Raw genomic sequence first — 17058 nt, forward strand, 5'->3', positions numbered from 1 at the left:
ATCTGACAAACATGCAGAAACAATGTTCCAAATCAAACTATTTCTAGTCTTTAAACTCCGCCAGCATGCCAGAGACAATGGTGTAATAAAAGGAATAATCTGGGAGTTACGACTTTCTAACTCTGAGACAAAGAAGTGGAGTCAATACGCGCTTACCGGCCACAGCTCCTCATTGCAGTGTACCCATCCTTTTGCTGAGCCATCAGCAGGTAAGCTGCAAGCATGCCAAAACAGGCAGCAACACCAGCTGCAACATCTTCTGGAAACTGCAGCAGGTAAATTCCCTTGCCTCGCTACTCCCAACAGGGAATGAAATGTTTAACCACCTTTAGAAAATCTTGGCCAACGACACAAAATCCTTCAGGATGAGCAACCTCTTCTCAACTTAAAACACACCCACACAAATGAGAACTATGTCCAACTCTGCCTGTAGTTCAGTATTCAAACACATGTGAAACCAAATGAAGTTTTAAGAGTTTATATAAAATAAAAGTCAGTTGTGTTGAAAGCAGAAGCTTCATGAGCATACCCAGGAATTGCTTTCTACTGCTCCGTTTTTTATATTTACTATAAAAAGTCCAGTATCTATCATATGGTACACAAGCAAGACTGCCGTTCTAACATAGCACTGCCAAGGACACAACATAGCACTGCCAAGGACACAACATGCTCCTAATGTTTTGGATCAAAAGTGGTGTTTGAATACAACATACTCCATCTGGACATTTATCACTGAGTAGCAAGAGGCAAGGTATTTACATTTCTAAGAAACCTGGAGCATAAGATTAGTCTTCCACCCACACAAAGGCAGAGAGGATTCACTGATACATGCTCTCATGACCAGAAACAGCTTGAACTTTACAGAACTGTCCAGAACTGAAAATTTCCATTCAAACACTGTAACATAAACTCAGCATTCTCTAATATTGCAAAAAGACCATGCTGTGTTAACGTAAGATACATTGTTCTCTTCCAAATTGCCATTTTGGTGAAAGCATTTTATTGTAAGAAAAATTTATTTTCTTTTATAGCTTTTAAAGGAAATGAACCAATAAAACCCCAGTATCACCAGAGGCTTCTTCATTTAAATGAGCAGTCAAGCAGATGAATAATAAAAGGTCACCAACACTGAAGCAATCCAAATACCGCAGTGATTTTATGATCAGTTCTACTTCAGCACAAATGAAGGTTTCCGACAACATTCTCGTAGCCTTTATTTCCTCAGGAACAACAGCTTTCTCAAAAAACTATTCATACTTACAAAACAATTTTTATCTAAATCTCTCAAGGACTTTTACTCAACAAAGCAAAATAAACGCTCCCCCTTTGTAAATAAGGATGGACAGAGCAGTAAATCCCAGGCCACAGAGGCAAAGGACCTATATCCATGCTGCTTAGCTTTAAATCCAGTTTTCTATACAATAACTGCTTCAGTGAAACAACACAGGATCTCATTACTCGAAGTATTGAAAGCAGGGAAAAAAGCGCAAGCCTTTCAGAAAACACAGATTTCAAGCCCTACAAACGTTCCCACCCACATGCTCCATATAGGAGTCAGATGTAAAAAATCCTCAATATACAACTCACAGTCCTGGAAACTGTTCGAAATCTCCTTCCAATACCCACTTGGACATTCTTAGCTGTGCAAGAATGGTTGTTTTCTAAAAAAGAACTGCTATTCACTGTGGTGATGTGTACAATGATGTAGAGGCATTTGAGCAAAGGATTTATTCATCTTACATCTCTGCAATTGCTCAAGGAAGAATAAACAGGATAGCAAAAGCAGAGAAAAGGCTAGACTTAGTATAGTGTCCTCCAAACATGTATCACTTAACACATTCTGTATTGGCAAACACTGCAGGCTACTGTGCAAACAGGCTATCTAAAAAATTCCATCAAATTAATCATCCCCTGCCCTCCCATTTCAGTCTATAAGCCACAACACTTCTATCAATATACAGCATTTAAGTAAGGGGTGATTAGGAAGCTGTGGAGGGGTTCAATCTCAGAAACAGGTACATTAGCAGAACAGTAAGTTCTCATTATTTCAGTAATAAAACATTAGTCACCTGCCTTTCACACACAATCCATTAAGCCTCAGAGCCTCTGAACTCCAATCAAGAAATCCAATAAGCTGCCTAGAGTTTTCTTTCTTTTACATTGAACAAACATAGCCCTGTATTAAGAACAGGGTAAAGCCAGAACACCTTTTACCTCCCTCTGCACCTCTCTCCTGACTTCATCCTAGTGTCTGGGATCCAAAACTTCTACCAGTTAAAGGCGCCTTCCATTGTATTTTACCCAGTAACAGACTAGCTGTGAATTTTCACTTTGCCCATTGCAGAATTGGACACTTCAGGCTACTGTTAACTTATCTGGCAGGAAAAAACAGTTTATTTGCAGAGAGAGAAATTTGTCAGCCAGGAGGAAACAACAGGAAGGACGGACATGGAGCAGATTCTAGGTGTAACTATACTGCAATCAAAGGAGTGACAGTGGCACTGCCTCCAATTCTCTAGCTTAGGCCAATAATTGCAGTACCAGCATCACACGGGTTATTATAGGCAGAAAGACTCTCCTAAGAAAAAAAGTTGTCCCACACCAAGCATCATATTTCCATAACCAGACTACACTAGGACTCAAGTTAGTTGATTTAAAGCTAACTCTAATCTCGCTATGCTGGTCTGCAATTGCCATTCTGTATTGCGGCAGAATCGCATCCTTTGGTGCACCGCCACGATCGATACCACCGAGTATGCCAGAGTAGCTTCTCCTGCTTGTCGGTTCTACCAGACCGTCAATGTACAGCACACAGCTAAGGAGGTCATTTTAGTCTGCATCTTAAAACTATATTATAATTGCTACATGATCTCTTTCACATCATTAGGTCTTTCCACCACGAGCCTGCCTACATGATTGACTCACCTTTTAAACAAGTAAAATTACCTGATTTACTCTTGTAAGGTTGCTGGAGCTTTCTAAAAGACCAATGCCTGGTGAAGAAGGCAGTCCATTTATTCAACTCCAAAGTAATTTTGGTTTTGTATTGCATCAAGCTGCATAAGAACATACCTCTTCTTTTCCAAGGCTTTTCAGATGATCCAGGATCTGTGCTATCACTGTTTCACATAGTTTATTAATTTCAGCCAGGAACTTGGAGTCTCCACCATACAGGGTATCATTGGAATCAACTGCAGAGATGAATTCAAGCTTAGGTCTGGCTAAAGAGCTAGGCACTTGTTTGCTACTGATAACACCAGCTATTTATAGAAGACCAGATCTGGAAGTCATACAACGACCCTCCTCCATGAAACACAAACAGAACAATCTTGTTTAAGTGCCTACTGCTTGGTTGCCTACTATGTCCTCTTGATTTTAGGAACAAAACACTAAAAAGAATTTTCTAGCTTAAAGCTAGTCCTGTATTCCTGGATGCAGCCAGGTTCCAAAATATCTGCTAGACATAAATGCAAAGCAACATATAATGTCAGTTTTTACTTTTTCCACAGACTCCCTGTTCCCATCAGTTTGGAAGAGTATGGCCATCATCTTCAATGGCAGCAGGACAGCACCAAACAGTTCATGTTTTACTTAGTGAAAACAATGAGATTTTGAAAGGAAACTGCATTTTAATTTTTTTTTTCCTAAAACAAAACCTTGATTACTTCAAAGTCATGGAGAGAAATTCAGAAAAATATATTTTCTATTTCAAAGGCCTTGAAGGATTTTTTGGAGGGAGAGAGCACTTGAAGATTTTAGAATTTATATAATTGTGAGTTTAAACATGTTTCAGCCTCATTTATTTATCATGTTTTACTAAGAAGTTACAAGAAATTTCTAAGTTTAAGTGTATTCCAGGTAAATCAGAGAGCACATAGGATAAAAGGTGATCCTGTGTTCTCAAGTAAACTTCATTTTAAGAAGCTAAGGTACATGGTCCACCTAAGGGCAAAAAAACCCCCCCAACCATCGTCCAACTACAGGGGAAAAATTACTAATTTATATTTCTATGCTTCTCTCCATTGAAATCTAATTAACTTAAATTTCTCATCTTGGGATGATGCAGTTATTTTGGTCATATAAAAAAATGGAATGAAAGAAAAAGCAGCTAAACCATGTTTCCTTACAGAATTTAAACAGCAGATTTACTATACAGTAGTTGTTCAACTGACAACTATTTTCTGTGCTGTTAACTGCAAGAGATATTTTGTCACGGTTGGTAACCGACAGACTATTCCCCAAAGAACTGCAGAATATATTCCAGCCTGCCTCTTTGTAAAAGTCCTGTACATCGGAAAGAGAAAGCCAAACTAGCTTGGCCTCTCAGACGAACTGATCTTGCCAGCATGTTTGAAAAGACTCGATTAATACTTTCTCTTAATTTAGTTACCTCTCTATGATCAGAAGGCAAACACTCAATTTCAGAGCATATAAAAATCTTATAAAAAGACTACAACCATTTTATAAAATGTAAAATCTTTAAAATTTTTTTCCAGCTGTTCTGAAGATTTTTGTAAGTTAACACCACAATTTCCATAACTGAAAGCCTGCTTTCAGAGCAGCAAATACATCATTTAAATAACGAAGACTACGCATTACATTCTGAAAACTGGAGTTGTTAATAAATGTGAGTATAACACCAACGATAACTATAAATCAAGCTGATACTTTAGATCAAAAGAAAACCCTCCATACATTTACAGTTCTAATATTTACTTGAAAAGTTCACAGTTCTAAGTATTTGCCTCAATACCACCAGGAACAAACTAAGTAAACCACTCTGCACAGATTCACTTTAAAGAACAGACTGTACATCTGGCCAGGAGCCACCTCCTGCGATTATTTTAAGTTACAATAAATAACTGGACCTGCACACAAAAATAATCCATTCTGTAAGATTGACTACTACCACTGACCTTCATTAACTAGGTACAGTGATAACACAATACTACAAATCGCATGGTGGAACGCAAGGATCCAGAGCCACCCTTATGTATTACCTTTATCTACATGGTAGATATATGCTTCTTGAGTCATTGCAGACAGCAGATGCAAAACATGAGTATAAATCCTGACCTTGTCATCGTTGTTATCCTCCCAAGTGTAATCCTGGATCACATTTAGTAATCCTCGCACAAGAAACAACACTCCTTGTTCTGGATGGTCCTATAGAAAAGAAAAAAGATAGGTCAAAAACAATAATATAACAACCCCCAAACAAAAGCGGGATTATTTGCGGTCATTCAGGGGTTGAGAGTCACAGTATTGGTTCTATAAAAGCAAAAACTACAAGATAATTAAAGCTGACAGCTCCTCTTCTTAAGTGTGCTACCTGCAAATCCTTTTAAAAATGATTGTTCCAGTTTCCTTCTAAAATGCCCATTTGACCTATAATCATAAACTTGATCTAGGCAGCCTCCACAAGCTTTGAAATGCTTTGTTTTCTAGACATGGGGGAGTAGTACAAAATTAATTGTCAAGTTCTTAACAGCTAAGGCCTCTAAAATTAAACACACTGGGTAGATTTTTTTTTTTTTTATTAAAATAATGTCAGTAAGCTATAGAAACAAGTATATTACTCATGTAATTATAAGTTTCAGAAGAACACCTACACTGGGAAGAGCCAAAGTTACAGACAATCAACAATCCTTTAATATAAAAGGAATATAAAGACATCTGCTTACATAAGCTGTGAGTTTTTAATAAGCAGCCAGCTTATTTCAAGCTGGCAGTTGCTGCAACGGTACCAACATACGAAGGACAAATCACAGTCCACTGGGGACATTTCCTTCTGATCATCTATCCTGAGAAGTAAACAGGAGAAAAAATTATGGAAACTAATTTCTGAATCCTGGTATCTCATTGCAAGTTCTTCTTCATTACTGAATCTGAGAGGTTGGACTCCCTCTTTCAATCATCTGTGAACGATGCGAGCAATTCCTCTGCGCAGCACGCGGTTCTGGCGCAGCCTTCCTTCAAAGCCCTCCTTCCGCAGCCAGTGGACAGCAGCGGCACGCCGCAGCGGCGGCTAGCCTCCCCCACCACCACCGCAGCCCCTCCGCGCTGCCGAGCACGCGTGGCTTGGGAGACCCCTTCCACTGGAAAAAGGAGAACCCACTGCTCTGGTAATGAGGATCTGGGCAGCACTAGACCGTGTGCTGCTTCACCAAACATGCAGTCAAAGAAGAGAGGAAGGAGGAAGTCGTAAGGATTGTTTCGGTGAGAAGGAACAACCTCATTTCTCCAGGAACAAATGAATAGAAAAATGAATAAACCTCAAACTTTTTTTTTTCTTTTTTTTTTTCTTTTTTTTTTTTTCTTTTTTTCCCCCCCTTTTTTTTTTCTTTTTCCCTTTTTTTTTTTTTAAAACATGCCATGATACTAAGCCACCCCTTGCTGGAAAAAAAAAAAGAATCTTCTCAAGAGAGGGCCAGAGCTCTTAACAGAGGGAGGTAAAAATCTTCAAGCATTAGGCTTCCACTGCAGCGAAATCTTGAGCCAGAGGCCTCTCTGTCTTCTCTAAGGTCAACAAAATACCGTGGCTATCTAAGTTTTATCTCAGGTCTTCCAGACTCATTTACAATTTTTCATCATCTTTTAGCTATAGCTGAAAATACAGGAAGGAAAATTCGATCGATCTAAACTTGACAACTAGTTGAAAATTGTAAGGGTGCAGAATGGTAGCATTTTGTGAAACATTCGTCAGAAGATGAAGGTTATGCCAAAACACATCTTCTAATTATTGTTTTCACTCAAAAGATTAGGCAACCAGTAACAAAGTAACTGAAACTAATAGAAACTAGAGGTCTGTATTTTTTTTCTTCTCCTCAGGCATTAAATTTTATGAAAGCTCACCTAAAAAATGACTATCCTGCAAGGGCCTATTAAAACAGTAAACTATGTTAACAGAATTAAACGATGGCGAGATTTCAGTCTACCCCAAATCCAGCCAAGTGCAAGGTGCTACTGAGAGAGGCCATGCTGTACCTGCACCTCCCAACAATCGTTCTGCACCCCCACTGTGCACTGGGGTGGGTGATTTTGCAGACGAAGAGCACATCTGTTCAGCTTGCTCATGGAAAACTAACCACTGCATCTTCCACTCCCAAAAGCCCAGTCTACTCTCAATTTTTAAACAGGAAAGTCAAAATAGTCTGCTAGCCTATATGCTATTTACACACATACAACTTACCGGAACAACTAGTAATGTGGAAAAAAAATTACACAGGAATTCCAGGAGGAAGGCATCGGAAGGTCGCATCTTCCCATCTACACTGATCGTTTTTGGCACTTCAGGAACAAGGCTCACTGCAGCTTTGAAAAAAGCATCAGCTACAAAATAAAAATATAGTTGCTGTATTACCACTCCAACTGCGATGGCAGCCATGCCTGTGATTCAATGATTGCTTTGAGTTTGGTTCAGATAGAGTACAGTAAATGAATGTATGGATAACTGCAAAGAAACTCGAGACTCAGCAGTCAAAATCTGTGGCAATTCAAGAGATAATGGTGTTTGTGGGGTTTTTTTTTTTTTCCAAAAGAAGTTCCCACATCACTCAAGACTTCTCTTATTAAGCAAAGGAAAAGAATTATAATTTCAGGATACCATTGTTTCAAACATAATGCATATATAATAAAAAAAACTAGTACACAATTCAAAATCGACTTATCTAAAGAAATGCTTATGCCAGGAGAATGGGGAATCCAAAGGGGGCAAAAAAGCCAAATTTGATTATTATATATTATATTAGTATATATAATACATATAATATATATTAATATAATAATATAATATATAATATTATATTATTATATTATCTAATTGATCTATTAGATCACGCCAACTTGTTCAGGAATTCATTCACAAAAGGCTGTTAGAGTTACAAGGAAGTACAGCCAGCCTCATTTCTCCAAGTATTTACAGTCATTAAAAGCAAAATACTAATACAGTACCAGAACCTGAGGTATTTCTGGTTATCTAGATAAAATTATTCTTTCCAAGAATCGCAATACAGGAATTATAGAAACCTTGGCAAAGTAGGTATTAAAAGGTTTTTCATAACACTTTTTAGGTCTGTAATCCTGAAAAAAAACCCCAACCACAAGTCTAGAACATCTATTCCTCAGTTTATTAAGTTAATATTCACAAATTAAAAACAGTATTTTCCTTCCTACCCTAGAAGGCCTCCTATATATGCTAAGAGTTCACAAAAAAATTTCTGACAGCAACGTTCTTTTGCACTTTCTTGGCTGTATTTCAAAATATCCAGGTATCTAAATCACATTCAAGTTGCTTAGCTTTATACTTCAAAGCATCCTTCAGAATTAATACTGTATCTTTATTTTACAGAAAGAGAGACTAAGGCCATGAAATCAAATTTTAGCATAGAGTAAAAGAGAATTCTTGGTGAAAGCCAAGAGGTGTTACATGGCTGGGACGGAGATACCACTGGCAGGCATGCACGGGCATTTCCAGGAGCGCACTTGCTCTGGAAAAATTAATTTGAGCATATGAGACTCCAAGCAAATTTGCTAAATATAGTACCAGCTGATATCTAATTTAAGCTTATGAGGAATACCAGGGAAACATGTGCCTTGGAAAAGCTCTAATTCTTCTGACCCTTCTTTCTTTTCAGCACAGGAGTGCTCAAGCCTCTGAACTTTTCAGCACTTAGAATACAGACCCCTTCAGTCAAACATCGTATTTCCTCTTTTATTCTGCACATTTATTTTGAGGTGAAAGAATGTTTTTCATTTATTTCAAACAACATGTAAGTTTACACAGCCGACCCAAAGGAAGGTAAGTAATCTTCCTCTGAGCTTTATTAGGGGAAGGAAAGCAGCAGCAGATGTTCATTCTAGCACAAGTAAATGAATCGCTGTCGCTTCCACAGTTGTCTCAGCAGAAAATAAAAAGTGCATGCCCCACATCACCATATAATAAAAACACGTGACCAGACAAATGAAAAAATGTGTCTCAGAAAATAGTCTGCATACCAAAGTACCCATGTCCGTGCAAAGAATACTCCTGCCTTCTCAAGTTTTTTCGTAACAGGACAGTCTCCGCAATGAAAGAGAAGAGCTGCAAAGTACCTCACCTTAATTTACTGCCTGCTCTCCCAGCAATCACAGTCCTAGACATTCTCCTTTAAACTTCTGCCATAGCACAAAACCAAAACCTCTCATCTTCGCTACGAGTAACTGCAGTCGGATTCGATTTACTCAACCTCCTGCCGTCATTGCAAAACGAGAGCTGCCTTCTCAACTGGTCGAGCACCTTCAGAGACATGAGTCCCCTCATGAGACCCGCCGGCAGGAGCGGCGTGCCCGGCTCCTCCGCGGGTGACTGCTGCTGGGACCGTGCAGAGACCCCTCCGCGCTTCCATCTTTTTCTTCCCCAACCACAGCAGCTGCGGCCTCCACACGGCCGCCGTCCCCCCGCCAGCGCCGCAGGGCCGCGTTCGCAGGGCACCCTGCGGCCCCCACGCGCTGCCGCTGCCGCGGCGCCACGGCAGGCTGCGGGGTCTTGCCCCCACGCCGCTAATTCTTCTCCCTCGCCTCGGTCCCCCGCCCCCAGACAATGCAGCAAGGCAAGCCAAAAAAGCCGCAGAGCATAAAAGCAGTTAGTTGCGTTTTCTATCACAGAAACGGGTACTTTGCTTCGGTACATCCAGAAGTACTGGCAAAGGAGAGTATGTTCCTTTCACTACAAGTTCAGCCAATCTGTGCTAACCACAAAATGGTTCTTACGCCGAAACGCTAAAAGCACATTCATCCAAGGTATACGTGCTTCGAAAGAAGCAAAAGTAAAAGTAAATCCACACTAACGCAAAGGTTTTTATTAAAGACTTTGCAAAAACTGTTCTCCAAACACTACCACCCTACTCGCTTGTAGTGAGGTGTCAGAGCACACTCCGAGTTTGGAGGAAACGTTGACTAGATACGTTGTCCCAGAAGTGTATTTTCTTAACAAGTATGAAATGAGCATTGGTATCTAATTCTGAATTACACTAATTATGATGTTATGCAATGGTGCTTTCTCTGTATCTTTTAAAAGTCAATTTATAAAGCTATTACTGTAGAGATGTTTCAAGAGAAAACCATACACTTGCTGTTCCTGGCTTCCAAAAGGTATAAGGAACCATTTAAAAAGCATCAAAAACCACAACGATGTTATGTTCTTGATAAAAATAAATTTTAAAAGCTTCTTCCGGTCTGTTTATCTGCGTAAAGTACGATACTGCTTCTAAAGTGAGCCACTGCTAAGTTGAGTAAGGGGAGAGCAGCCTGCACGTTACAACAAATCCTTATGATAAAGTCTTCCCAGACTGCTGTTAATATCTTGTGCAGTGCTCCGAACATGACATACTTCATGCTTCGCTAAATTCATCCTTTCACAGCAGCTCCTTCATTTTGGTTGACCATAATCCTATAAATCTTTCCCCTGAGCACACATGCTGACCTTCAGGCTACGAAAACTAACACTCTTGGGTATCCAGGTCAGCACTTCCAGTAATACTCTCCTACAGAAAAAGCAAGTGAAATTGGGCTTGAATGCCTTGCTGTTGTCAAAATTCATGACTGTACATACACACGCACATTTAATTATACATACACACAAATATATGTACCTCCATATATTTCTATATATCAGTCTCTCTACATATAAGAATTTGGCTTACATTGTATTTGCTGCATCTATGATAGTCAATTAAACTGTACTAATTTAAGGTTTCAGGCAGGCAAAAAACCAAGGAGGAACAAAGGCATTAGAGATGGGAAAACAATTAAGCTCCTTAAGTCCACCTTCAAAGAGCAAGAGGGAGTGAGTTTGACATACCTACACCAACTATTTTTAGCCATGGATACAATTACACAGGGCTAACTCCAGCCAAAGGACAAAACCAGGGACCATATGCAGTTTTCTGCATTCCGCATCACCTTTGTGTCCTACAACAGTCAAGCACAGTATGAGAGATGTTGAAAAGTCCTGTACTTCGGTGCAAAAAATTAACGGGGAGCAAGCGTGGGGGTTTTTGTTGCCTTTTTTTTCCTGTTAAATAAATTAACACATTACTGTTTTGACAACCAAGCATTGCAGGCATTTGGAACTCCTTCTCCTCTCATTGGTGAGGTCACTGTGAGAATTTTGCCACGCTGTTAAAATGTGTTTTTCCCTTGAGCAATTGAACATTCTGTCTTAAAATCTTCTACACATCATTTCCAATCCAAAAACTACAAAGAATTATTTGAGGTAACAAAGATGAAATAGGAAAATGAATGCACTGCTGCTTGGTGAACTGGAATGTACTATGTCAATTCATACTATTTCATACCATGAATTAGTTGCAAATAAAAAGGTAAATTATGTGGATGAAGCTTGTTAGTACTAGTTTTAGGAATAGCTTGATTATAGATTGTTAGCAAGGCCTTACTACTTCCAAAGGCATACAGAAGCACAAGTGGAAGGGAAGATTCATACAGGGAGATCACACAGTAGAAGCAAGAACACTGGATACAAGATATTTTATTCTTAAGCTGTAATTAGTAAATGCAACACACACTACCAACCCTCCCATCCCCCTGCAAAAAAACCACCCAAAAATCCCATAAATTTCAGCCTGCCTCTAAATTCCACATAATCCCTAAAAACTGTGAGGTAAAGTATCATCAGCAGTCTTTAAAGAGAGCTCCATTAGTAATACTGGAAACTTTGAAATAATAAATGCTATTATTAAACACTGTAATTTCTCCTGGTTATGAGGTAAAAAAAAAAGAAGTATCAAACAAGCAGACACATGGAAAAACATGATACAACGCTGAAGAGTCAATATGTTTTTTGTAGAGAGAAATCATTCCTCAGAAGTCTCTGAAGTTTTTCAAAGAACCATCAAGTTTGTGTTTAAAAACCACCTAAACCAATGCAAACACTTAAGATTTTTAAAAAACATTTAACAATGTCCCTCATACAAAGGCTCTGAAAACAACTAAGCTGACAAAAGATAAGGAGGAAAGTCCTCCTGAGGATTCATAACTTAATAAAGGATGGGGTGCAGGGGGAAAGGAGTGGAAATAAAAAGTTTTCACAGTGGAGTGAAATGACTACCGTGTTCCTTAAGGTTTTGCAGAGACATGTCCTTACAAGGAGCTGGGAGGTGACAATGTTTGCAGTCTAGACTGGAACATGACTGCAAAGCATCACAGATGGATCTCATGATTCTGAGCAAGAAAGCAGCAGATGAAATCTAATATTAGTAAGGCATGCGGGAAAAGAAACAGCCGTTGCTATAACTATAGAAAGATAAGCTCTAAATAGGCTATTTACACTCATGAAAGACTTTGGAGTCATTATAGATGGTTTCCTGAAAACTACATCCTAAACAGCTGTCGAAAAGGCAAGACAATTATAAGAATCATTAGGACAGTAATGGAAAACTGAGATGTCATTTTATGATTTATATAGCTCTTGTGCATTTATACCTGGAATACAGTCCTGATCTCCCCATTTCCAAAAGGACAAAAAGAAGATTAAAAAGGTGCTAAGGCATGGAACCATTTCCTTATTAGAAAACACTATACTGACACAAATTCTTCAGGAACTTATCAACTCCCATCATCTCACAGGTAGCATGGAGAAAATGAGCCGAGAATGAATGAATATTCACAGTATCACTAGTAGGTCAGCTGCACGCACTGAAACACTCATCTAACATTTAAAAAAACATACAGAAATAAATCCAAGTAGCATGTAAATGTGTAACTCACTGTCACGTGAAGTTACAAAGGCCAAAAAGTAAAAACAGATTAAAAAATTAAATTCCTAAGGAATGGTGCATGTATTTTATTAAATACCATGGTCCATATGCAACCTTTGTTGAAGAATGTATTTAGACTACCCACAGCTGAAAGCTAGGAAGCATCGTTCTACATTATTGTTTCCTGTATGTTGCCTTAGTAGATGCTACTACACACATTCAAAAACAGGTCATGCGCTAGACAGACTTGAAGAACTGACAAACTGATATGAAATGCTAGTCTGAAAAGCTTACAGAGACAGAGACGTCATCTCTCTCACATCATATGGACAAGATATTCGCTGGAATAGAGAGCAGAACAAGAAAAAGCTCAGTGAATGGGAGAAGTTTCCCGCTGTGGAAATTCCAGGTAACAGTACAAGTCATAATTTTGTTCAAATAAAGCAACATTTAGTATTACTAGTAAGGAAAACAGTATCTCATCAGTTTCTCCCACAGCTACTTTGCTGCCTTTGAGGAAAACTGTATCTTTTTAAGATAGCAGAGAAAGCATACAGCAATCTTACCAGAGAAGCGTGAGCCGAGAAGTCCCGAAGTCTCTTCAGGTTCTTATTTCTCTAAATTCTTTACCTCAAATTCTCTCTATATTCTATTTATATTCTTCAGATCTATAAATATTTTGGGAGATTATGAAGGAATACTAAAAATTATTCTCTAATGCTACTGAGAAAATACACTAAAACGTTACTAGAGTATGATTTAAAATTACTTACTAGATAATTTCTCCTAAGTATGGTTGAAGTCTGTCATATTTAGAGAACATACATGGAAAAGTTAACGTTTTCTGAGGAAGAAATTCCTTTTGCAATCTACTACTGAAACTGTGTTTCAGCTGCATCTGAAGAACAGAATAAATATCTAGAAGTACATTAAGCACTGTATGCTTCAGAATTAAAATCTGCATTTGCTAAACAAAATAAAGATCTGCGTCAGTTGATTTGGGGGACAAAGACTCTCCATTTTCATAAAGTTATATGTTTGACAATATCCCAGGGAAATGAGTCAGACAATCAGTTGAATTACTTTATTCACTCAGCATGTTACTTCTGAAGCGAAGCAAGGATTTCACAGTCTTTAAAATAAAAATGCTGCTCAACACACGTTACCAGAAAGTTGTGTCATCTCTACCCACCTGCTGAATGCTGTGACCAACAGTTAAAAAATTATGTTGTCTGTTCTTTGACAGGCAAAAGCAGCATTTCCACAGGGAGGAAATATGTGCAATTAAAATAATACCTATATCTCAAATCCAGAATAGTGACACAGTGGACCATGCATTTAATCTCAATTTAGTCCAAGCACTCCCTATGACAGAAAGCATGACTGATGAGAATTTATTATTCTATGTTGGCAGCATGCAGTGTTCTGTGGCTCAGTTAAAAAAATGAAAAGCACATCTCTAAAATCTAGCATCTTCCTTTCTAAGGTGAGCTCTTAGTAGACTCTCCAGAGGTACAAACTATGCATCCAGGGCAAAAATCACCTAAAATATTCTGAACATAATTACAGATTCATTTTATTTAAAGCATCTTGTGGGAGCTGGAGACAAAGATACAATAGTCATGTTAAATACTCATTGAACAGCATACCCGGACAGACATCCATCAATGTATTAATATTGGACTTTTCATGAGCCTATAAATTTACTTTTCTGACCCATTTTCATTTTATTAAAGAAAATCTATTCCAAGAAAAATTACAATTTTCTAATACCGAAGTATTTGGGTGAGTTCAAACAAGCACCACACAGTTGCTTTGATTAACAGCATGGCAAATCCCAGCAGGCAAGGCCCTGACAGCGGAAACTGGAACAGCGAGACACTAGGACTGATGGTCTGCTACTGCTGCCCCTTGAGACTGGGAATGAGGCAAAACCCAAGCTCCTGTGGCCAGGAGCTGCTGGCTGTTAGCTGTGGCTCTCCAGTTGTGGGCAGTTTATCAGTGCAACCCTCAGACTGGCAAACATTATTTACTGTTAATGACTCGCACATCCTCTTTATAAAAAAAGCAATCTTTTAAATTCCCCTTATCTACCCCAATAGGTAATTTTATGCCTTTTTCAATTTAGATACATTGGCAATTTGGAGAAATCTTCCTATTGCAAACAGAAGTCTATCCTGTGAAATCCAATTTTGTGATATGTTTAAGTGAAAACTCAACTCACCAAAATAGCTAGAATCCCTGCAGGAACTTAAAAGTTTTAAAACCAAGAATTTAACTCGCTAAAAACAACAGCTGGAATCTTTAAAGAGAAACTGCATGCACCTGCACACATGCATGCCCCACTACTGACTGAGCTATCAGATCAGGTACATTACCTTTCAGTTTTATTTCTCTTCCCAATTTTAAACTGATGAAGCTAATTCCAATCAACATGAAACAAAGGTTACATGCAAGGCACAATTACACTTCCTAGCCTAATGCTATCATTAATTGCACACTCTTAAAACCTCACTTCATGCTGCATTGGTTTTAGTAGATCAGTGTCTAACTGGCATCAGTTAACTCCGTTAACTGACTGGATTTACATTTGCTGTTATGAATTCATCAGTACTTCTTATCCACATGAAATGCATTCAGTTGAGAAACAGATTAAACTGTGTTGAAAGTAACTTTCAAGGACACGTTATCTGACTACAATACACTAGAATGTGCAAAAACAGGTCACAAAAAGTGTCCCAAGATTGGTGTCACTGTTGTCTAACTGGGTAACACATGCTAAATTACTCACGCAAGTCACATATCTCTGAGCACAAATTATGTCCAAAATACCTTTTCTAAGGAAGCAAAAAAGTGTATAACAATAAAACCTTGGTAGACAAAGTAAGTTACTGAACATCAGAGTTTTGCACATGCTCCACTTCAGCAAAGCTGAGAGGGACCAAACACTCCTCTCTCCAGCTTGCGGGTCTAAAATTCATGTTAATAAAAATGCATTTTAGAGATTGAGTTCATAATATATATTTTTTTTATATATATATAATATATATAAGCATATACCTGCTACCTTAAAAGATTTCAGAATGGCGATCCTATTCATTGTTTAGTGAGTGCACTGTGTTCACATTGTCAAACAGCTGTGCACATTTATAAACTCTAACACTGAAAAATGTGGACAATTGTTGGGGCCCAGGAGTCTCACTCAGAGAAGTACTGCATCACAAAAATAGTGGAAAAGCAGTTTATGAATTGAAAGATTAGTAAGTCACAGAGTTGGTCCCAACATAGGCAAGGCACAGACCTCAAAGACTGAATATTACAGAAAAACTGCTTTGGATTTGCTTCTAACAAGAGATGCACTGCAACACAGCAACAATCAAAAAATTGATACGAAGGCTAAGGTAAGCTGGACAATTAAACGAAACACCATAGAAAGAAAAAGCGAGGCCATTTTTTGTAAACTCTGTTATCTACAAAGAAACTGCACAATACTAACTGCACAACAACAGACTTTGCAGATCTTTTATTTGCAAAACATACTTGGACACAACAGCCAGCTTTACTCTAAATCCCTCTGCTTCGCTATATGGGCAGCATCAGATTCAAAACAAAGAAATACAACAGTCACCCTGTACTAAAAAGTCTTAATCAGCATCCTAAGCCAACTTGTTTGTGCAGCTGGAACTTACTGGTAAATGCAGAGCTTGGAAAACAAGCTCTTGTGAAGAAGCACAGAGCTAAAGCGAAGAATTAATAGCCACAACAAAAGATGTTGCAAAGTAATCCAATTTATTACTCTCATAGCTACACTGAAAACATGTAAAGGAAAAGCATTTGCCATTGGAAAGCAGACACTTAAAGCCAATATTAAAACTGCAAAACAAAGTAGAATGTCATCACTTTAAAAAGGAAGAGAAACACACTGCAAACAGTTAAAAGTCTGAGGAGACTTTCAGAATAGGTAACCATCTTCCATTTGTGATATGAACGGGAACAAGATCATATTAAATAGTGACATAAGTTTTAGTTCTTTTCCAGCTCGTTGCAGGATTTTGTCAGCCTGTGAACTACTACAGAGATGAACTAGTTTCTTCTTCCACAGTTATAATAAAGCACATCATTTGTGATTAGAGTGTTTGCATAATTATGCAGAAGAAAAACATTCCATGCTTTCCATAATTTCCAAGTAATTTAGGACAACCTACCTCACAGCCATGACTATGTCAACTAGAGTCAGCTGTCTTGGTTATTCAGATCACAGAATTAGTGTTAGAATTGAAGAGTTGCTTTAATATGCAAAGTT

The 17058-nt window shown here is 38.4% G+C and overlaps 1 protein-coding gene across 1 annotated transcript in view; it reads right to left on the reverse strand.

The window, feature by feature from the left end:
- The window catches only part of VPS35L (VPS35 endosomal protein sorting factor like), a gene marked incomplete at both ends in the record, with an annotated part of 54113 nt that overhangs the window by 4713 nt on the left and 32342 nt on the right, over positions 1-17058 (reverse strand). The window contains 3 exons of the mRNA XM_082006938.1: positions 3073-3191; positions 5001-5166; positions 7193-7332. Coding sequence (XP_081863064.1) covers positions 3073-3191; positions 5001-5166; positions 7193-7332 — 425 coding nt within the window. The remainder of the gene's footprint in view (positions 1-3072; positions 3192-5000; positions 5167-7192; positions 7333-17058) is intronic.

Source organism: Phaethon aethereus (assembly GCF_964289735.1).
Source record: "Phaethon aethereus genome assembly, chromosome: 15".
NCBI classification, from domain to species: domain Eukaryota; kingdom Metazoa; phylum Chordata; class Aves; order Phaethontiformes; family Phaethontidae; genus Phaethon; species Phaethon aethereus.